The 22,933-nt window shown below is 38.4% G+C and overlaps 1 protein-coding gene across 1 annotated transcript in view; it reads right to left on the bottom strand.

Annotated features, from left to right (window-relative positions):
* Window positions 1-320: 320 nt before the first annotated feature.
* The window catches only part of LOC105045538 (ABC transporter A family member 1), a 90,356-nt gene continuing 67,743 nt past the window's right edge, over window positions 321-22,933 (bottom strand). The window contains exons 25-40 of the mRNA XM_010923852.4: window positions 22,646-22,687; window positions 22,465-22,561; window positions 22,126-22,253; window positions 21,937-22,041; window positions 18,686-18,832; window positions 9,539-9,796; window positions 9,207-9,342; window positions 5,689-5,768; window positions 5,505-5,612; window positions 5,216-5,366; window positions 4,901-5,037; window positions 4,737-4,811; window positions 4,374-4,671; window positions 1,519-1,652; window positions 870-928; window positions 321-795 (exon numbers count right to left, since the gene is read on the bottom strand). Coding sequence (XP_010922154.2) covers window positions 714-795; window positions 870-928; window positions 1,519-1,652; window positions 4,374-4,671; window positions 4,737-4,811; window positions 4,901-5,037; window positions 5,216-5,366; window positions 5,505-5,612; window positions 5,689-5,768; window positions 9,207-9,342; window positions 9,539-9,796; window positions 18,686-18,832; window positions 21,937-22,041; window positions 22,126-22,253; window positions 22,465-22,561; window positions 22,646-22,687 — 2,037 coding nt within the window. The 3' untranslated portion in view covers window positions 321-713. The remainder of the gene's footprint in view (window positions 796-869; window positions 929-1,518; window positions 1,653-4,373; window positions 4,672-4,736; window positions 4,812-4,900; window positions 5,038-5,215; window positions 5,367-5,504; window positions 5,613-5,688; window positions 5,769-9,206; window positions 9,343-9,538; window positions 9,797-18,685; window positions 18,833-21,936; window positions 22,042-22,125; window positions 22,254-22,464; window positions 22,562-22,645; window positions 22,688-22,933) is intronic.

Here is a 22,933-nt window from a genome sequence, read left to right as displayed (position 1 = left end):
GATAGTGTGGATGATTAAAAAATTTAAATAATAACCACATTAGAGACAGCTATCTTTAAAGATAGTGTGGCAAATAAGACAGCTGTCTCTTAAAAAGCCGTCTTGATAAAACCATCTGTGATTCTTTTAGGGACAGCTACCAGAGACGGCTCTTTCCATCTCAGATACTTTTTAGAGACAAATTTCCTCCTCTTAGAGATAGATTTTGCCGTCTCTATTGACCCAATTTTTTTTACAGTGAACAGACTAAATGAGATTGATAATATATCAGTCTCGTGCACAAACTTTTCTCGGAATTTTTAAAAATGTACAACCTCAAATTATTAAGAAGATAACATATTATACAACATTTATATAAAAATCAAAATTCAAAACCTGCCATAATTACACCAGGGCCAGGTAAGGGCCGAGTGGCTCACGTCTAAAATCTAGAATAGAAAGACAAAGAAACACTGCACATTTTGGGGTGAATTTAAAATATCCATGAGGTAGCAGCAAAGGGACTGAATAATGGTCTCCAATGTCCGCGACTAATGTTTTCTTCAATATCAAGTTTCTCTGTTGACTGACTGATCCTGTATTCTTTTTATACCGAGTTATCTCTGTTGATTGATTGATGCTGTATTCTTCTATACCAAGTTTCTTTCTAATGACCCAATTAATGTATGAACAGTTGACTGCTATATGACTGTTTGGTTTCCCGTCTGGTTTGATTATTGTGTTGCCGCAAAATGATTAAATATGGTCTCCAATGTTGATTGACTGATGCTGTATTCCTCTATCCCAAGTTTCTCCCTGAGTTATAAAATTGACAGGCTTAGCAAAAGAACCAAGATTACATACATGGAAATTCAGATGCCATTTGATACCTGTTGTGCTCCAGATGTCCAAATATGTCAGCAAGAGAGGACCCTTCTCCATAAGACAACTGAAACTCAACACCAAACAATGTATCAGCAAAGGAGGAACAGAAAAACAAGCTCAACTCTCTGACCACATCTGGTTTATACATGCAGATGCTTTAGTATGTTGCCGTCAAAGAACATCTTTGGTAGGGATCGACAGGCAGGAAAATGATGTTTGCACCCACTTTAAAATAAAAAGTGTATACTACATTAAGACCTCAAGTCATCCTAGAAAACACTCCATTTCTTTAATGACCAAGCTGCTAGTTTTTCAGAGGTGAAGGCATGAGATTCTTCTACAGTTTTGGAGAGATACTGTTTGCAATGTGGTCAATGGCTATTTTTGTGTATAATTTCAACACTAGGGTACAGATACAATGCAGATCTCCAACGCACTAAAAAACTATTTAACAAGAGTACTAGAAATCCAAAGAACTTCCATAACTTCAAGAAAAATATTGATTTCAATGAATGGGGAAAAAAATAACCCTGTAAAGGCCCAGGAGAGAGAAACTGTAACCAAATACGCAAACTATCAGATATAAGCACATCACCTAGATGAAAGGAAATTGTTTTTGATAATATTTTAAAACTTGTTTTAGACACCCTTTACCTGGTATTTGACACTTAAACCATTGCACCCATGAAATGTAGCTCCAGGAAATGATGAGATGATGAATGAATCAATCAATGAGAACTTTTCTTTGGCCAACCACCATTCAGAGAATATTTTCAAGGGGATACCACCTATTCATAAAACCAAAAATAACAAAGGAAAAAATAAACCAATTAGAAGTTTCAAAAAGTCAAACTAAGGTACCACTGATTCACAAGGTAACACCAAGCATATTATAAAACTGCAAATAATGAAGAAATTATTAAAAGCTTAGTAATTTCAAGAGATAAAATCACATCGTAGGAAGAAGGCCTCCAGCATATACAAGTTGCTTAACTGTTAAACAAGCAGAAATTCTGAAGATCTGAAGCAATAATGAGGATAACTGATTCAGAGTCAAATCAAATAGGAGCCATTGTAAAACTACTAAACAAACATTGCAGAAGAATATGGATGAAATGAATAGAAACATTTTGAAAGATGTGTAATCAAAAGCCTAATAGATCCTCATTTTCTGGTGCAATTTCATTTTCAAGGTACCACCAATTTTATCTCTTTGATGTCAGCACACTTCTAACATCGGTTCATGATATCAAATCATGAAAGCAGTTTCAGGCAAGGTTTTATATCTTGACGGGATGGGGGGCATCCCGACCGTCCTATTCCGTTCCTGTGAGAAAATAGGATCGGGATGGGCTCGGGACTCTGCAACCCATCCTTGCAGCGAGAGAAGAAGAAAGAGGAAAGAAGGGAAGATGAAGAAAAGGGAAAAATAAAAAAAAAGAAAGGAAGAGAGAAGAAAAAGAAAGAAAAAGGAAAGGAAAGAAAGAAAAGTAGAGAAAAAGAAAAAAAAGAAGATCAAAAAAAGATAAAAAAGAAAGAAAGAAAAAAAGAAGGGGAGAAAGACGGAGGATATCCATTGAGATGCATGATCGGGACTACTACCAGGACGGAATAGAACAGTGAGGCATCCCATTCCATAAAAAAACCAAAACACCTTCGTCCCATGGGATTTAAAACCCTGATTTCAGGAGCTCAAAAATCAAAAATTTCTGTCAAAAACCACATATCTGCTATATTGTAGTTGATTGACATCAAACTTTATGTTTCCTTTGGTAAAGTTCGACCAACAAGCCAACCATCCTTATCAGTTTTGCTGAATTAAAAATCAACGATCATCAATATTCAAAATATTTAGATGGTTCTCATTCTCTATGTTATCTTTGTCAATTGTTATGTTCATGTAATTATCAATGTTCGAATTTATTGCAATCTAGAGCATCAATTTGTCCCCAAATCTCCTAGGATCCAAATAACAATCCTCCACATTAAGAATCAAGGATCCTGAATTTTTTCACCTTTTCAAACATGCATCCAATTTATGCTCTACTAGTCTACTCATATAATACCAACAACACCTCTCTATTGCATTTGCAAATCTGTTTGGCTCTTTGATGTTCATCTTAGTTTTAAGAAGCACACCATGCAGCATTTATAAACAGTTGCTTCCTACTTTCTTCTCTTCCATTTCCTCACCATCATTGATTTGAACATAGAAATTTATTATAAGCATTAGCTTCTAAACATATTATGGAAAGCAGAAACATCATCCAAGATATCTATGTTATACATTGATCCAAGTTCAAACAAGCAAGCAAGCTTTTTATGATTGCCACCTCCCCCCCTCTCCCTTCAAAAAAAAAAAAAGATAAAAAACCCACAAAAAGGTTTCTTCCAAGAAAATTCCTTCACCGAAGGATTCAAACACAAAGAAAGACACTTTTCTTGAAATAAAATAATAAATTTTCCTGAAAACCATCTTTATTTCTTTTCAACATGCTATATAAGATATGGTACACAGCTTTTGTCATTAACAATATGCCCAAGTTGTCTTCCATACCCTTTTCATCTTAACTAGCTTTTCTTGGGGCATATTGTGCTCAAAGGCCACATGGTTTCACATATTCCAACTAAACATCCCAACAATTGGCTTGCTTAGTCAGAAATATCACCCAACTCAATTGTAATTACTGAACAGATATACAGTTCGAGAAGTACTCATTTCCCCAACTCATAGTTGAAGTTGATAGATGGAATTGCAGATACAGGTCTTATGCAAACCACAATATAACTTGAGTTTCTTTTGGCTTTTACATCCCTATTGTTGTTATTTATTCATCCTATCTACTATCTCTTCTTTCCTATCTTTAATTCTTGTCATTACCTTCATGTTTTTAATATGAGATGCATTTTTGAAAGTGTTGAAGCAATTTTTGCGTGAATTAACAACTTCCTACTTCTGAAGAGGGTCACATAGCGCTACTGATATGAATTTTCAGTATAATCACATTTTATAAATGTAAAACCAAATACATCTAATTGAGACTGAGGTTAAGAAGAAGATACAAGAATGATACATGCGCGTAACTTAGTTTGTAAGGAACAGCTGCATAACAGTGGGTTATGCAATGGGGCCAAAATCTAAAAGAAATTCAGTAGAACTGTAAAATTGTGCTTGTGAATGCCAAACAGCAAGTAAATAGCTGAAGAATGGCATTGGTAACGCATTGTATTGATGAGTAGTAGTTTTGCTAGGGTACTATTTTCAGTAGAAGCACTCATTCTTAATGTTTGGTTTGATGTTTGCCAAAATTTCTTAGAATTCCATAAAAATAAAGATAATGATTCATTTTGGCAAATTTTTTTTTTTTAAAATCTTGTATAAACAAAAATTGAACAATAACCATGATTGCCAAAAAATTATCAGAATAAGCTCTTCTAATGGCAATGAGAATGATAAAAACAATTCAACCTATAGGAGCAACTCAGACATAGATAAAAGCATGCAATACCATCTCGAGTTAACTGCTCTGATAACTGTTCACCAAATACGCCATCAGTGATAGGTGTGGAAGATACAATTTTCCAGATGGATTCTTCATTTCCAAGCATGCGTGCAATTAAAATTATCATTTCCCGTGTCAAACTGATTTCCGACACACAGTCTGTTTGCTTTGTTTCAGTACCCCCAATGCAAATTTCAAGGTCACTTAGTATGCTTTTTGTATGATTCGGGAAGTCAAAGAGAGATTCTTGTATTCTTTTAGATAGATTATCCAGCTCAATGGAGCTAACCTCGGTGGGCTTTACCTGAAAACAAGGGCAATCAATGATAAGCAGCATGACATATCAAATGATATGATGATGTGAAATACCTCTAGCTCAAGATGATTTCCGAATCGGGTTTTCAGATGCTGTGGGCTCCCAATGCATCTAAGGCTGCCACCAACCTTTAAGGAGAAGGGAAAAAAGACTTAGTCCTATCTATATAGTCCTCAAATCATATAACCAACCTAAAATATATATTTTAAAGTAGTACCATAATGCCAATCCGTGTGCAGAGGGCCTGAGCTTCATTCATGCTGTGTGTGGTAAGGATAACAGCTGTCTTTCCAAGTCTAGTTGATAAGCGAGATATGACATCCCACATAAACCGTTTAGCAAGAGGATCCATACCTGTAACGTATAATTAAAACTCAAAAAGGATACTTCTAGGACTTAGTTGCAAGAATTATTGAACTTGCTGATAGTTTAATATTTTTAGCAGAGTAGCATAATTAATTATATTATATAACACCATATTTGCTATAGTGAAATAGTAACCTATTTTACTGTTAGAGATCTTTCAGTTTACCTGTAGAAGGCTCATCAAGAATCACTATAGGAGGATTGCCAATCATAGCAATAGCAACAGACAGCTTGCGCTTGTTACCCCCACTTAAAGAATATGATGGCTTATCTGCATGCTTCCATAAATCAAACTCCATCAACTTCTCATTGACGACCTACCAGCATTGCCAGTTGTAGGGATTGGTTAGATGAATTAACTAGCAGTCTCATGCAAAATGCAAACAAGAATGAAAATAGAATAAAAAATCTATAATGTACGGCATAGTCAACAAACTATGAGATGATCTCCATACATCATTTATGCTAATCTCAGGAACACCCTTTATTCTTGCATAAAGCTCAAGATGCTCACGGGCTGTCAGAAATTCTAGAAGTGCATCAAATTGTGGGCAGTAACCAATCTGTACAAGAAAAAGGAAAAAAGTGATCATCAAACTATTTTTTAGATGAAGAGGAATAGTGGCTCAAGGATATTACAAGCCGACGAGCAGCCTTGGGATGCAATCGTATGTCATTGCCAAAAATATATGCAGTTCCACCTGTTGGACACTCTTCCCCTGAATGACAATATGGGAATGACATTAGAAATGGATAACCTGGCTATTGCATGCACATAAGCACAAGCACAGTAGACGTTGATCACAACCAAAGAGTAAGTGGCTGGTGGTTTTTAAAATTTAAAAACCATCGTTTCTTTGATTTTATATCTATTTCTATTTTATGCATCTCTAAGTGTACATATGCAAATATGGGTAAGATGGTTTCAATACTAAAGTTCAAGGTTCCAACTACTTTTCAGCCAGCAGAGCGACCAACTTCATGAAACAGAGTGCTAAATAGGCTGTTACATGAGCTTCAATGAAAAAATGGCAGCCCAATGCATGAGACTTCCACCATTCTGGGATTTCAGGAGGGTCAGATGCATGCAACCTTAACCTTGCATGCAAGAGGCTGTTTCCAGGTTGTTTCAAATCCTGGAGGTCAGGGTGGAGCAGCCGTACTGTTCAGCCATGGCTCACCTTTTGTTACATGAGCTTGGATGAGAATGATCTAATTATGATGTGGCAGAAAGGAGTTATTTGGGGGAAATAGGAGGATCAAGATTTCAAAATTGTAAATCTAACTTCAACAAAACATGATATATATAGACAATTTTTAATTCCATGTAAAAAACACATTACAGTGAAAGTAGATGAAGTAATGAAGCCAAGGTTTTAAATCCCACGAGGCCATCCCGATTTGCCTATAGAATGAGACACGCTACCGTCCTACCCCGTCCCAATACTTAGGACAGGGGATGTCCCAAGATGTCCCGATTGAGATATTGAGACATTAGCGGGATGGCCCTGTCCCGACACATGGGATAGTACCATGTCTCGGTGTCCCACAGGATGTCCCATCGAGACCTAAATCCTTGAATGAAGCAATTCACTTAAGCTAGTCATGGTGCTAGAATGAAGAAATTATTCAACATTTCAACTACTTTGAAACTCGCTGATGTATGTCTTTGAGGGTTTGATAATTAGATGAGAACATATGAGTGCTAATTGGATTACCAGAAATCTAGAGAGCATGGATCAAGGTTCACCGTCTCGGTCCTAACCCTATATCAATACCATCTTATTACAACATCGGTATGCTAGGAATGAGGGCCAGTTCGACATATCGAGCGCTGGTATGCCAATTCGGTACCAATATAGTATGGTACAATCAATATGCACCAGTACTACCAGTACGGCAAACCTTGGCACAAAGTGATCTATTAGTTGTAAGAATTAGATTATGCAAGATGCAACTACTGATAGAATTTATGAGAAGAATTAAAATATATGTCATTTCAGAAGGGTTTCCTTGGAATCTAACAGTATATAGCATTCACAATGTTGACTCAAAACAAAGAGGAAAGGTCTAATTGTTGAGTAAAGCCACTAATTTGTTTCAAGTGCCAGTACAAAGTGCAACTGAACCCACTGCAATTGATCCAAGAGGATCATCGGACACACTATGGACCAATTTGGCCACTTCGGATAGGTCTAGATAGGGTTTGAAAGCAAGATCCACCATAATTTTGCCGTACTACATTTGATTATGATAACCTTTTTTTGTGTGTATACATTTGTACATGTTTGTAAATTGGGCAATTTTTCAAGAAATAAGGGTGTCTAGAGGGTTTATCACACCTTGCTATGTGGGAGGTATGGCCTCGAAACAAGCCGACCAAAGTACTTTCTTTTCATGTACAAACATACTTTCCAATTGGGAAGAATTAGGCAATGCATCAGCAGGCACCGTTGATATAGAAGTTGAGAACCAACTCCAAGATTTTCATCTTATCGAGGATTTCTTACTACTCACCAAGGTTCACGATCTCGGTATTGGACCCCATACTGGTACCATCCTATTACAGTATCAGTACTTAATACAATACAGTAAGATCCAATGTATCAAATCTTAGTATGGTACAATACATCATACCATTCAATATCATATATCGTACTGGTACGGTATAGTATGCCAGATATGGTATGGTACCACCAGGTATGGCAAACCTTAGTACTCACTGTTTTAGGAAATTTCTAACATCTTATAACTAGGAGAGGAATCCAATATGGAATTGGGGACTCAAGCCTTGCTAGTGTAAATACAAGATTACAGTTAGTTGCAAAATCAATTAATGAAAGCAAAAAATGGCTCAAAACCCTACTTTTGCCACAAAATTTTTAGTATTACCTTTCGTGAGAGGTTCGAGTTGAGCGGATTGAAGCAATTTCTTCCTTCTCTATCTATTTGAATCAGCAATGAAAAGCAAATTTGTAGAACTAAGCCAAACTAACTGCTCCAAAAGCTAAGATGTTTCGTTTGTCCTATATAGCTAACCAAGCTGAGTTTTTAGTGACAAGATGAATTCTTGTGGAAGAGCAAGTGAAGAAAAGGGATGGAGGACCATGACTAGAGCTCTAGCTTTATGAAACTAAAGAATGGCATGTGGAATGCACATGCTTTTCCAAAAGAAAAAGAAAAGAAAAGGCAAAAAATAATAAATGTTAGAGGAGCACTTTGAACCCTTGACTTTATGGTTGATAACAATATGCTCTAATTGTGCTACCGCTGGATGTGAGATCTAGGAATGGGCTAAGAAATGAATGGTGGGCAATGTGCCAAAGCATATTTTAGGAACTGAAAATTGGAAGTGCATGAATAGAAGCCTTGCAAACAGAAGCACGAGCAGGAAAAGTGACCTGGAAGACTAAAAGCAACAGAAGTGCATGCGCGCGCGCGCGCACAAAAAAAAAAAAGGCCGAAAACATGAAATGTATTCCTACTTCACGGAAGACAAGCTTGCGTGACTGACATTACTAAGATTGATATCCTCAACAACTCCAACTAGCAGCCTTCATTCATATGCAAGTAACAGGTGCAATTTGCAAATAAGAGAACATAAGGAAACTGCTTGGCCAGCTATAATTCTTTACTGAATTGTCAATCATCATCATATTATATATATGAGAATGATATAACAGCAGTTGAGCGGATATTTATCTTATACTATAATACAGTGACAATTTTCAGAATTGTGACATGTTATTCTAAGAGAGCAAAACCCATAAACTAAACCAACTCCATCTACCTGGGGTCAGCATTAGATATCAAAGTATGTTGTAACATGTTCTAAGTATGTTTCCACAATTGACTCACAACCTTGTATTCATCCTCTATAAGTTGATGCTGTACCCAACTTTGGCTACTTTTTACTTCAGACACTACCAGACACAACAAGGCTTTCCAAGCAAATGCTTGCTTCAATCCCTCACTCATTGATGGAAATCTAGCAGTTTTTCAACTTAGCTTAGATCTGAGTTGTTGCTAGATTTGTAAAAATAAATTTTGCAAGAAAAGAGGGTAATGGCATGAGAATTATCTATGAAGGGAAAAATAGTTGCAACTAAGAAAGTTTGTCAGTTTATCTAAGAACAGTTCCAATACTAAGAACATACCAGTTAACATTGACAAAGTTGTAGTCTTCCCTGCACCATTTGTTCCTAGAAAGCCAAAACATTCTCCTTCCGGAACAGAGAAAGTTAATGAATGAACTGCAGCCTTTGCAGCATGATTTCTTCTGGCAGGATAGACCTGATAATTCAGCAATAAGGCATAGCAAATTTATTAGTATGTTTGAACGGAACCCCATGTTAATGAAGAAAAGGTGAAGCTCATTCCCTGATTATATGTGAAAAATACATGCTAATAGAAACTATATTGCTGCCATCTCCAAGGAAACTGTAAAATTCACGGTACAAATAAGAAAACCAAACAAATAAATTAGCACCTTCCGCAGATTTTGCAAGTAGATTATTGCATTATCAACACAACCACTGAGTATTCTATATCTTTCTGCTTTAACATCAATATCTTCTTCAGATATAGCAGCATCATCAAACGATCCCAAAAGAGGCTGGGTATAGCTTTTGGTTTTGCCATGCTGGAGAGAGATAAAGTTATGCCACCACTCTGTAATTGTAGCCAACTTTAGTTTTTGATGAGGAACCAGTTCAAGCCCAATAGTCAAGAGGAAGTAAATGATGCTCTGTTGCAATCAAAGAAAATGAAAATCACTATAACATTCTTACAATGCTGGGAAGGCAATAAAAACTACTATTATTTTTTACTTAGTACTAGGGCATGTCATTGAATTACGAAGAGACACTGGAGGGGTTGTAATTGTTGCAGAATTTAAGATATTTATTTTATACTACAGCCAGGTCATATGTAATTTACTTACTATACAAGCGTAAGTAAAAGTTTCTCAAATGCTTAAAGAAATGGTAATCTAAAGAAAGTGACAACACAAAAGTATCAAAGAGTTTTCTACAATATATTGGTGGCATCAATGTTGAACATGGTATGCTATTATACCCTCATATTTTGAGTAGTCATATAGCTGTATACATTGCATCATAGCAGCATATATTCATATGTATCGGCTCACCTGTTAGGCCAACAAGTTACAAACCCATACTCCAGCTAACTACGAATAAGTCTGAGTGCCTTCTATTTTTGATATCAATTTGATTAAAGAATGACCCAAATGATGGGACAATCACAAATTTCTTCGATAAGGATCCTTGTAGATGCAAATAATGAGTTTTCCCTTTTCAAAAAATAAATTCAGATATAAAACTGATAAAATCGCCTTGGTATTTCCAATTTAAAATGTCAACATAAAGGAGCGGACAGCAGAGGATTAAGTCCGCATTGAAGAAAGCAGTAATTGGGAAAAGACTGCAGAGAGAAAAGATATAGCCCTTACCAAGAGTTGATGGCACAGACAAATTATTTAATTTGACCCATGAATGTCTGGTGAGGCTTGTTGGTTATAGTATGGTTATAACTGAGTTTATGGATGAACTAGAAAATCCATTAACTTAACCTTGGTTTGGTTGTGTAATGTTCCTGCTACTTGTTTCTGCTATAGATGCAGTTTTAGGGAAAAGTTATTGTTATAACAAAAAGCAACTACCGTAGTAACTAAAAATGGAATTGAAAGCCATTACTTTTTTATTACACTGACAGGATACAAGAGCCTTCAAATTCTGAATTATACTCTACCTTGGTGAGTTACATGCACAAGTAAAACATGCATATAATTTGTTACATCCTCAAGATTGTATGCCTTTAATACTCTGTAGTAGTGTTTTTAGGTGTTCATCTAAAATAATGTATACTAGAATGGTGTCTTGAATGTTTTTCACTTCTAAATATCTACTCACATGCAAATCTAAATGATTAGTAAACACATTTATATGAAAAACATATGTTTTAAAACTTTTGTTAGTGTGTCAATTTTTGAAATAAATCATTAAGTAGCAGTCCATGCGAGAAGAAGATAACTTTACCAAGTGTGTCTATCCATAATTTGGTGAATCTATCAAGGAAATTGTATTGGAAAATATTTTTTTACGTGATTGATATCAGCAAAATAAGTGCTTCTTCAAACCTTGTTAAGGCACGTTTAAAGAAAGATGCTGTTGGAAAATGCTAGATGACGAGTACCATGATTTCTAAACCCTTATCAGTACATCATAATTCATACTTACCTACTTGGTTTTGTAGACATTACCTGATAGCCCACCCATCTGTTCTAGCTATCTGAGAAATCAGGTTTTATCCTAATTCTTTAAGTTCTTACTGTATCATTAACATGCTTTTAAGGTACTTGGCTAGAAACATTTAACAAGAGTCTCATCGCAACTGTTGTACTAAATAAATTTTGAAGAAGCTGAACTTGTACGCTTATTGCTTAGCATGTTTATTTGAGGTTCTAGATTGTTTCCAGGCGCTCTTGTAAGGGGCTAAATTAGTCCAACACAACAACTATAATTGCTGGCGACCATGAGGGGTAATATAAATCTTTTCTCACTAGAAGTTTTTAACTAGCTTATTATAGTGAAAGGGATAATTATACAAACTAGTATCATCAAACTCCCTCTTCTCCTTTATCTTTTTCATCTCTCTTCGTTCTTTTCTGTTCTTCTGTCTTTCATTATCCTTCTACAGTTCTACTATATCTGCAGCATCTCTTTGAGGTAATATTTTTGAGGAGAACAGGCGGCTGTATGATGTCCATATTTGAATTTTCCTATATCCAAGAACTTGGATCCAAACAATATTATACAAGTGGTAGCATTCTTACTTAAAATAATATTAAATCCAATCCCAAATCTGAATAAATCTCTAAGAGCATATTTTTGAAGCCTTATCTGATAAGGATAACCCAAATATCAATCTCGTCTGCTACATTATGAAACTTTAGCCTGCATGTTCTAAGCATCATTCCTCACTACTCTCTAGCAGCCGCATCCACCATTGTGTGAGTTGACCAAGCTTGTCAAATTGCCTAGGCAAGGCCAAGCGGCTGACCGCTTGTATGGCCTAGGCACTTAGCCTCCGAGGGAGGAAAACTCTCTAAACTTCTATTTATATATACTTTTAATTATATGAATAAATAAGCATGTACATATATTCTATATATACTCTTTTTTCACTAGACATGGAATTATGAACCTATATTTTACACTTAAAATGTCCAAAGATCAAAATCCACAAGGACAGAAGTAACAACATTATATCTGTCTTAAAGTCTCGGCAGATAAGAGGTGTGCCAACCGTTCCGTCTCATTCCTGTGAGAAAAGAGGTCCAAGACGGGGTCGAGACTCCAAAACTCATCCATGAAGGGAGAGAATAAGAAAGAGGAAAAGCAAGAAAAGATGGATAGATGAAGAAAAGAAAAAGATGAAAGGGAAAAAAAGAAAAAAAAGGAAAAAAAGAAAGGGAGAAGAAAAGAAAGAAATGAAGGAAACAAGGAAGAAAGGGAAAAAAAAAAAAGAAGGAAAAGGAAAAACGAAATAATGGAGATAAAAAAAGAAAGAAAAATGAAAAAACAAAAAGTAGAGGAAAGATAAAGGAAGAAAAGAAGTAAAAAAAATAAATAAATAAAGAAGAAAAAGGGAAGAGATAGAGGATATTTACTGAGATGCATGACCGAGACCACCACCAAGATAGAGCAAGACAATGGGACATCTCATTCCATGAAGAAATCGGGACACCTTCATCCCATGAGATTTAATACCTTGATTGTATCCAATGCATCATCCAACAAACTGTAGAACAAATTTTGATAGCCAGCATCTAACAAGAAGCAAAAGGAGGCAAGTAGACTCGAGGCTAGTAAGCAAAACAAAAGGAATAATTTAGGAGTAAATTAGAAGAATGGTCAGATGAAGAAGAGGTGTGCTGGTCGCTATACCTACCACTACCATTCGTCATTGTCAGCTAGCTTGTTGATAGCCACTAATCAGCCCACTGGTGATACAAGGTTGATGGTAGCATTCGCTCTCCTCTCACATGTCCCATATGGGGCTTAAATGGAGAAAGAAAATGAAAAAAGGAACCCTCTAAGAGGTAAAATTGAAGAGAGCTTGGCCAAACTAAGCACCTAGGTGGCCACCTAGTAAAATTGAAGAGAGCTTGGCCAAACTAAGCGCCTAGGTGGCCACCTAGGCACCTAGGTGGCCACTTTTAACAAAGACACACTCTCACTCCTCCCTTCCCTCCCTCTTGTCAATATGCATGTATATGTGCACATCTAGGACTATATTGACTTTCCAAGGATAATGGCTATTTTGCAAACAAAAACTTTGAATGGGAGATGAATCCCCAAGAAAAGGGAATTTTTAATCAAGCAACAAGATAAGTGAGAAATGTGCAAGCGGTCAATAAAAAGACCCTCCAACAATGTTTAATAAGAGATCAAAAATTTTGAGACATTGTAAATTGCAACTCTATGCCGTCAAGAATAAGGTTTTAAGTACCTGATAAGATTATGCCAACAGTTCCAGTAGAGAGTTACTCGTTCTTGAATACTTAAGCAATAGAAAAAGCTTCTGATGTAAAGTCTCAAACAATAATCTAAATCAAGATTTGCCATCTCAGTACTGAACCTCATATAATAACATGCTCATACAATATCAGTATGTGCTCGATATGGGGGGTTGGTTTGGCATATTGAGACTTGATACACTCCATAATAAGTCTCAATCCATACCTGTATGGTTCATCATACTTCATATAGGGCTATATGCACCAGTATGGCAAACTAGGATCTAAACTGCTTCACAAAGACTGTCGAACCGATCTAAACTAGGTGATTCGACCCATACTAAACCAAAGTGACACCCAACATTTGCCGAACTATCCTGAATCGGGTGGTTTAGGACGTTCAAGCCGTACTGGCAGCAAATCGAGACAGTTTAGCCAAGCAAATTGGAACACCAGACGAGGGAGAGGGAAAGAGAGGAAGAGAGAAAGGAGGGAGAAGGAATGAGGGGACGACGCCGTCGGAGGGCCAGCGGTGGCCCGCCAAGAGCCGCGGAGGCCTCCGCGGCTCGATGTTGCCTAATAGGACGTTTAATCGAAAAAGACAGAGAGGGAGAGCGATGGTACTAAAGAGAGGTGCAGCCGGCGGAGAGGCTGTCGGAGGGCATCGAATGGCTATGATGGCCATCGGGCGACAGAAAATACACGAGCAGAGCCGTGACCGTAAAACAGGAGCGACCATCCCTGTTCTGTTCATCGCGTTCTTTTAAAAATGACGATGAATAGTGAAGCCGGTAATGGATTTATCGGCTTCACTATTTTAAATTATTTTAAAAAAAATTGGAGAAACAATGAAACCGGCAATGGGTGTGCCGATTTCACTTAATTGAAGCAGGCAAATCCATTGCCGACTTCACTATAGTCAAAATTTTTTAAAAAAATTCTATGAAATAGAGATGATCACCTCTATTTCACATCCATAGTGCCGCAGGCTGTGATTGCACCGTCCGACGGCCAGGCAACCAGTCGGAGGCCCTCCGACAGCCTCTCCGCCGGCTTCTCCCTCTTTTTTTTCCACCCCCCTCTCTCCCTCTCTCAGTTGAAATTTGGCAGAGGAAGCGAAGGCTTTGGCAGCCCTCCAAGCGCACCCACGGCCAGCCTGTGGCCACCACTAACGTCTCTTCCAGCCACCATCTCCCTCCCTCCCCCTCCCCTTCCCCTCTCTCTTTTCCTCCTCTCTGGTTCCCTTCTCTTCTGTGTCGGTTCGCACTGATCCGGTCCAATACAAATCCGTACTGACTCGTACCGCCGACCAACTGGCATGGATCCCGATTATGGTTCTGCAAACCTTGGTGACACCAAATTGAGGTGCTTCATCATGCAAATCATTCAGATTATAAACCCTCCCCCTTGATGGGTTCTCTTCCTCGCTCACGTTCTCACACTCTCCTCTCTCCAATGTGACCTGGCACTCTTGGAGTTCTGGCTATTGCCACTGACGAGGTAAGCCATCCTTCTCTCTCACTCTGCTTCCCTCTCCTCCCTTTCCCCACTCTCAAGAATCCCTCCTTCCTCCCCTCTCTTCTTGCCTCTCCTTCTCCCTCTCCTCCTCTCCATAAGCCACCCCTCTCCCCCCTCCCTCCCTCGCCTGCTCCCTCTCCCCCCTCTCTGCAGTCCCCTCTCTCTCCGTCTGTCCCTCCCTCCTCTCTCTTCCTCTCCTCCCTCTCCCTAGTTCAATATGCCTTGGATCAATACAATATGCACAGGTACCAAATCAAACCGATCATCAACCAATATGACCCTCAGTGTTGGTTCGATAAACCTTGCCACTTCAAGAGGTTATATTTATCATTTTACGCATACTTTTCTTGCAGCTTTTTGTATTTTTTTTCTTTTGTACTGTACCAATAGTGTTCTAAAATTTCTATCATCATTTTTAAGTTTTATCAGCTTCTTCAAGTGTTTTATTGCCAAATCTTTCTTCTTAAGGCCTATTTGGCTAGATCCAGCAGAATAGGCTGGAATTGGACTACCGCATGCAATGAAGAAGTAGGAGAAGAGGAATAGCAGCTGTTTTGGGAGGGGGGTCACATGGCTCGATCCTCGTAGATTAAAAAAAGGAACCCTCGAGGACATTTTGTTTCTTAAACTATAGGGACTGGACCTTGTGATCTTGCATTTTCGCTTGGAATCACTCTCTTATGACCTAGGTTCACTAAACTGGTTCGGAAGGGCACACCAGCCGACAACTAATTCAGCATGGTACCGATAGAGGGAGAAGGTGTGGGAGAATGAAATGCAAAGGAGGACAGGGAGAAGGAGAGGGAGACAAAGAGGGAGGGAGAATGAGACGGAGAGGGGGGGCGATGCTAGAGAGAGGGGATGCTAAAGCAACTCCACCTAGTGCCCCTTTAGAGGCGGTCAAGAAAGGGACCTACCTTCTCTTCTAGCTTTGAGCAAGTTCAAGAGAGGCCGAGAAGACGTCTTCAAATGGAACCTAGCTTTCCATCTTCTCCACCTTCAAGAGAGCCTAAGAGAGGCATTAGGGAGGGCTAATGAGGGCAATCAAGAGCTTATACAAGCTAATCCGACCTGATGGGCCAGCGTCAGTTCAGTTCGATACGGGCCGAACCACCCAATTTGGGTCAATTTGACAAACCATGCCCATAACTCACCTACTTGCTCCCTACTTTCCCATTCTCTCTAGCAAATCTTGCCAGATCTGACTGGAAGTTACCAAACAGGCCCTTAAAGTGAAGAATTTTCTGGTTTGTTAAATTTCAAGCGGCAAGAAATAGAAATTGTACCAAAGTTTGCCATACCGTGCCGAATCGGCCGGTACACCCCATCTTGTACCGGACCGGCGGGGAACCAGCACGATTCGGCCGGTAAAATCGGTACACCGGCGGTATCGAAGAAAAAAGAACAGAAAATGAGAAAGAGAGAGAGGGGAGAGGAGGGAGGAAGGTGGGAGCCGCCGGTGGCCGACTGCGGCCGTCGGAGGGCTTTCGAGCCCCATATCGCCCGATAGGGCTTTCAAGAGAGCAAAAAAGAGAGAGAGAGCACTCAAAGGGAGGGCAGGGAACCTACCGGACGGACGGTGCCTCAATTGCGAGGCTCCCGATGGCCGGCGAGCCGACGCCGACGACCTGAGGGCGATCGAGCGGGCGAAACCCCCTCCGCGGCTCCGCCCCCTTCTTTTTCAAAACAGACGATGTCTGTTTCGATTTTTTCTTTTTTTTTGTTTTAAACTTATGAAGTCGGCAACCCAGTTGCCGACTTAAGAATTTTTTTAAAAAAAAATAAAAATCATGAAGCCGGCAAATCATTTGCCGACTTCACTTAAAATCATGTTTTTTAAAAAAATTTGCGAAACAGGGACGATGCCCCTGTTTCATGCCTGCGGCGCCGCACGCGTGGACTGCACCCTCCGACGGCCACGGCGGCTAGTCGGAGGCCGTCCGGTGGTCCCACCGGCTCCTCCTCCCTCTTTTTTTCTTCCTCTCTCTCCCTCTATTTTTCTCTATTTCTCTCTTTTTTTCTTCCAATTCGGATCGTCGGTTCGGTACGGTATGAAACCATACCGAACCGTACCGTCAGCTGGTCGAAACGACTGACAGTATCGGTTCAACATACCTTGGAATGTACTAATTAAAATCATTTAGCATGCATGAACCAAAACTGGTTTCAAAAAATATTAAAGCCCCACAATTCTTATGGCCATGTTTTGTCTCTGTGTTTCTTGTCCACTTTTCTAGGACTAGACTAACCAATTATATAAACCCAACTTGTTTATAGTTCTAGTTGAACCATTCTTTGTATATTAATGCCACACACCATAGAAAAGCTTGTAACAGTTCAACAGACTTGTTCTTTATTTGACCTAATGTGAGTTGCACAGATCAAGGTTTTATGTCCCGTGGGGATGGGGGGCATCCCGGCCATCCCATCCCGTTAGAGTGAGAAAACAAGACCGAGGACAAGATCAAGACTCCGTAACCCATCCACATGGGGAGGGAAAAAGAAAGAGGAAAAAAAGAAAGGAAAGAAAGATGAAGAAAAGAAAAAAAGTGAAAGGAAAGAAGAAGCAAAATGAAAGAAAGAAAGGAGAAGAAAAAGAAAAGAAGGAAAGAAAGAAGAATAGAAAGAGAAAGAAGAAAAAAGAAAAAAGAAAAAAGAAAAAAAAGAAAGGGATAAGAAAAATACGAAAAAGAAAAGGAAAGAAAGAAAAGTAGACGAAAAAAGAAAAGAAGGAAAGAAAGAAAAGAAGAAGGGGAGAGAGACAGAGGATGTCTACTGAGTCGGATGATCAGGACTGCCGTCGGAATAAGACAAGACAGGACAGTAGGGCATCCCATTCTATAGAGAAACCGAGACACCTCCGTCCCATAGGATTTAAAACTTTGGTACAAATATTGAAATCTTTCCGAGATACATATCACACTAGTGACGGCTCATCACATCCACATATGTGCCTTTTTGGTTGGTCGGCTGTCTATCACTTTCTCAAACTTTTCATCTTACAAGCACATAATCAAAGACAAGGAGATGGATCTGATCTTCCAACATTAATATCAGAGCTAGAAGTGAGATATTTATTGTGAAAATCCTTAAAATCCAAAACCTAATGCTTGCAAAATTCCATTTGCAGCATGCATGATGGTCAAAAACTTTTGGAATAGCAAAGCATCTCAGAGCATTTCAGCAGGCAGATCATCTTTGATCAGTCCAAACTTGTTTGGCAGGAAAACATTAAAGAAAATACACCATGAAGTCATCGATCTCCATGGGCACCCAAGGCAGGTCCACTCAATTCATTTTTCATGCATTTATGATGAGAAATGGATAAGAGAATCACTGAGAAAAGCCCAAATAATAGCATTGCCACACTCTAATATTAGGATCAAACAAATGCAGCTTAGTTTCTAAATTTTGCTAGAGTCAGATTAAAAAGAAAAAATTGCTCTCTGATCAGTTGAAAAGTGAGTGGATATCTGATCCTAATACCATTATCACTGATTTCAACATATATTAAAACCAATACACATGAAAAATAAGAGACAAAAATTTAATAAAAGGGGAATGAGATAAAAAAGAAACCTCAAGAAGTAAATAGCAGATAGAGGCACCAGTGACATTCCAGTCAAGAATGTCACTTCCAGTTCCCTCTTTCATTCCTTGCCGTCGAAGAGCAAGTGAAGCAAGCCCATCCGCAAAGCAAAACCCTGGTGATAACCTGAAGAAATTCTGCAAAATATGCCTTAATGTCAGGGAGAAAAGGATTCAATTCTCAATAAAAATCATAAAAGCAGTAAACTGTTTGTTCTAAGCCTAGTTTGAAGGCAAGTTTCTGATGTTCTGTTTAAATATGACATATTGCTCAGGAAGGAACTCGACCATTTCATAGAAGTCGTAGTGCAGCTAACAACTCCATCTGCACCTCCATACACATATCCAATATGCTAGCTTATATATCAAGTACATTGTTCTTCCATTTTCATTTGATAGAAGTTGTAGTGCAGCTAACAACTCATCTGCACCCCCATACACATCCAATATACTAGCTTATGTAACAAGTACATTGTTCTTCCATTTTCATTTGTGTGACATTACAGATATGATGGATCAAAGTTTGAGAAACTTTGATGTATGCTTCTCAGCCTGACATGAAACTTCTAAATTAGTATTGAATTCCTGGCTAAGGAACTTTATAATGGAATCCTAGAAGACAGGTTAGCTCGCAGCTAACACCCATTCTATTAATTATACAGTTTAAGGCTTTAAGCTCATGCAACCAATGAATAACTCTCAAAATTCCTCTTATACTTGGGTGAATCTCAGTGAGAAACAAACAAGGTGCAATTAATACAAGAAGCCACATTCATCACCAAGGAAAAACTTAAAAAACCAACAGCCAAGTTAAATATAACATTAAACAAAAGAAGTTCTAGTTTTAACATTTTGAGTACTATTTGCCATGATTTTCGGACCTGGTGAATCTGTCACTTGCCACAAAGAATCCACTGATGATTGTGCATTGCATCTTATGAGTATGGATGTTAATAAAAAAAATGGTACTCTATGTTGTTCTGCATAACATACACATATTTTGGTAATTTTCTAGGACAAGAGTAATTACTCATGCACATATATCTGCATGATTACTTTTCAACAGGTTAAAGGAACAAGAGTCAAGAGGTGACTATGCTGAATGCCATTACCTAGTTGTTAAACAGAACAAGTCTGTTAAACGGGCAAGACTCTAGTTGAGATCTTAAAGCCCAGTCTGAGCCTAGCCCACCCTGGATTTTATACACTGTACATGTATTCCATACCCCAGCCAATAGATGACCATGGTTTAAACTAAACAAGTGGTCGGTTCAATTGAGGAATAAGGAAGCTAGTGTTGGCGTTTCCCGTCTCCACTTCTTCTAGGTCCAGAACACCCGAGTCTTCCTCTCTTCTCCTCTTCAAGAATCAAGATCGCCTCCTCCTCTTCTCCTCCAGTCATTGTCAGCAGCGATATTGCCTTCTTCGTAGCAGCACCTCCTCTTCTCATCATCTTCCTCTCCCATTGCAGTTGCAGCAAACTGCCCTCTTCACCATCGTCTTCCCCTCGCCTGCAGCACCACCTTCATTTTGTTTCTTCACCCACACCAAAGGTGAGATCCCTCTCCTGATTTTCTCGTTTTGATACTAATTTCACATCATGAGGGTTCTTCTTTAAGAAGTCACTGCAATGGAACCTGAGGGTGTGATGGACCATGGCACAAAAAGAGCTTAGCCGAGACCCATACAACTTTATTTCCTTCACCTGTCCCATCTCCCAAGTCCTAATTGGTTCCTTCTCTTTCACCCACCAAAGCTTGGTCTCGTATCTCTTTATATACAGTCGGTATTCGTTGTTGATGCCAATTTTCTTGTTTGATAGTTACCGGTATTTGGGTCAACTTCTTGTGAACCAAGAAACTTGGGAAGACTGATATTGGTCAAATAACTTGAGAAGAAAGAAACACTAGTAATATTTTGGAAAGGATATAATATAAAATTTGTTTGTTTATATATCAGAATAAAAGGTTAGTTGGAAAAAGTTAGATCATGATCAATTTTATTCTGATCAAATCTTTCACCAGTTATAGCTGTTTGCCTCAACTACATTCGAACAGAAGTTGGAATTGGATAGTGGGCTTAAAATTAATTTTAATCTACATAGGAACTTGTGGCAAATTTCTGTAATAAGCAATAGTAGTATAGTTGTTAGTTTTCTTTTGAAGTTCTAGTACAACATCAATTTTTGTCAAAGAAGCAGCTGGGAACATTCTTAATTTTTGCCTGAAACTGCTGCTTGATTCTGTTGCCATTTTGCTGGCAACAGCTTGGAACTATATGATTTTCAGTAATGCGTATCTCATGCAACACCATGTTTTTGGTCTATTTGGTGGTCTGAAGTCTAGCACCAGAGCCATGATTATCTGCATCCCAATGTATCATTGCCTAGAATTCTACCAGCTTTTGGTAATCACATCGTAAAATCCTTTCTGCCTTTTACAATATAGATGATAGCCACTGCACTACATGGTACATATTTGATATCGCTTGAAACCATAAAGACATAAGCTCATGGGCTCTACCAATCCCTTCCAAATATTTGATCTTTGCATTTTTAAACTGGAAAAAGGACTAGCAAGCCCAAGGCTCAATCTGAAGCCCAAAACCCGAGTAGGTAGCAAGCTCAGGCCTGGGAAGCATGCCTGAAGGAGCTCAGTCCTGGGAAGTATAACTGAAGGCCAGGCCGGGCGCAGCCTGACTAAATTAAGTTATACCTTGGGCTAAGCCCAGCCTGAACCCAAGCATAGCCCATGAACAGCTCTAATGGGCATATTGGCCCCGCCCTGGCTAACTAAATTAAGTTATATCTGGGGCTAACCCTAGCCTGAACCCAGCACGGCCCATGAACAGGTCTAACAGGCATATTGATATAGTATTTAAGATTACATTTTAGCTGAAATCTTATGTTCGAATGGCATCTGTTTTCTTATCATTGAAAGGCTGCCATTCATAGTTTGTGATGTTGTTGTCATCTCCTTGGTAAATCAAATCAGCATTTTCTCACATAATACTGGTTTCTTAGTAATGCAAGAAAGGATACAAATATGCATAAAGCAAGAGCAAATTTTAAGAAGGTAAGATTGAATATGCACGAGACTAACTCCTCTAGGTCCATAGAATATAGAAGTGTAATTAACAAGCTCTGGAAAAGTAGTAATAAGAAAAGAAGCAAGGTAGTTAAAGATAGTGATGCAGCAAGAAATTGCTTAACTTCGTGAAAAATGGCTGAAATGTAAACAAACCTTAAATAAAGAGTTTGCCTCTTTTGTTGCCTCGACGAGTCCCATTAGAAATGAAATAACCATAAGAATGAGCCCACTGAAAAAGTGGACCAGTAAAACTACATTCTGCAATCAAAAGGCAAAAAGGAAACAGTAAAGCAAACATTCACAATGTCCAGGCATAAGAAGAGCTATAGAGTTGATATATACCTGAGCAATTGAATGGTCAGAAAAGAAAAAAGTGAGACAATAAGTTGATGCGGCAATTGCTGATCCATATTCCAGAAACATGACAATTGTTGGAACAAAGCAACCATTTCCAATAAACTGACTCAGATCTACAGATAGAGATATTTCATAAGTTCTGTGACAAATTATTGTTCAAAGCCAAATATAGAAATGATACCAAGAACTTACTGGAATGGAACTAATTTAACTTGATAACAACTCAGAACCATATTCTTGATTTTTTTTTTTTAAACTATGCATCAAATTATAACAAAATTAAGTGTGATAGTTATTCAATATTCACACAATTTCACTGCTCACCAAAGATAAAAAATAGTATAACTGCAAGTGAAGTGGGAAATAAGAAGCTGATGAAGTCCCATACATATGTTGATATCCAATATGACAATATAGAAACCTGAGTAGAGGTAAAGAAATGTAAAATTTTAAGAGAAATGAACACAGAAGCCACTATAGTTAAAATTTAAAAATATCATGATACCCCACTAATCAGCTGCTGGTGCTTTGCTTTGATTTCACGTTCCTACATTAATTAAAACAAGTCATTAGCCCATGTCCTCAACGAAGCAATAGAACTGCACAAAACTAACCAAGGATTACAACGCAAAGGATTTATTGCAACGACTAATCCAAACACAAATATATTTACTCCATTAGTATTTTCCAGTTTGCGAAAGCAAAATATATTAGACTTATTTCCCTTTGCAATTTAACCTCCAAGTTTAGCCCGCTTAATCGCTGATAAGTAATCTGAGCTTAATAGGAACCT

The sequence above is a fragment of the Elaeis guineensis genome, chromosome 5, assembly GCF_000442705.2.
Source record: "Elaeis guineensis isolate ETL-2024a chromosome 5, EG11, whole genome shotgun sequence".
NCBI lineage: Eukaryota > Viridiplantae > Streptophyta > Magnoliopsida > Arecales > Arecaceae > Elaeis > Elaeis guineensis.
The sequence above is the reverse complement of the archived record's forward strand: the minus strand, read 5'-3'. Positions and strand labels throughout refer to the sequence as shown.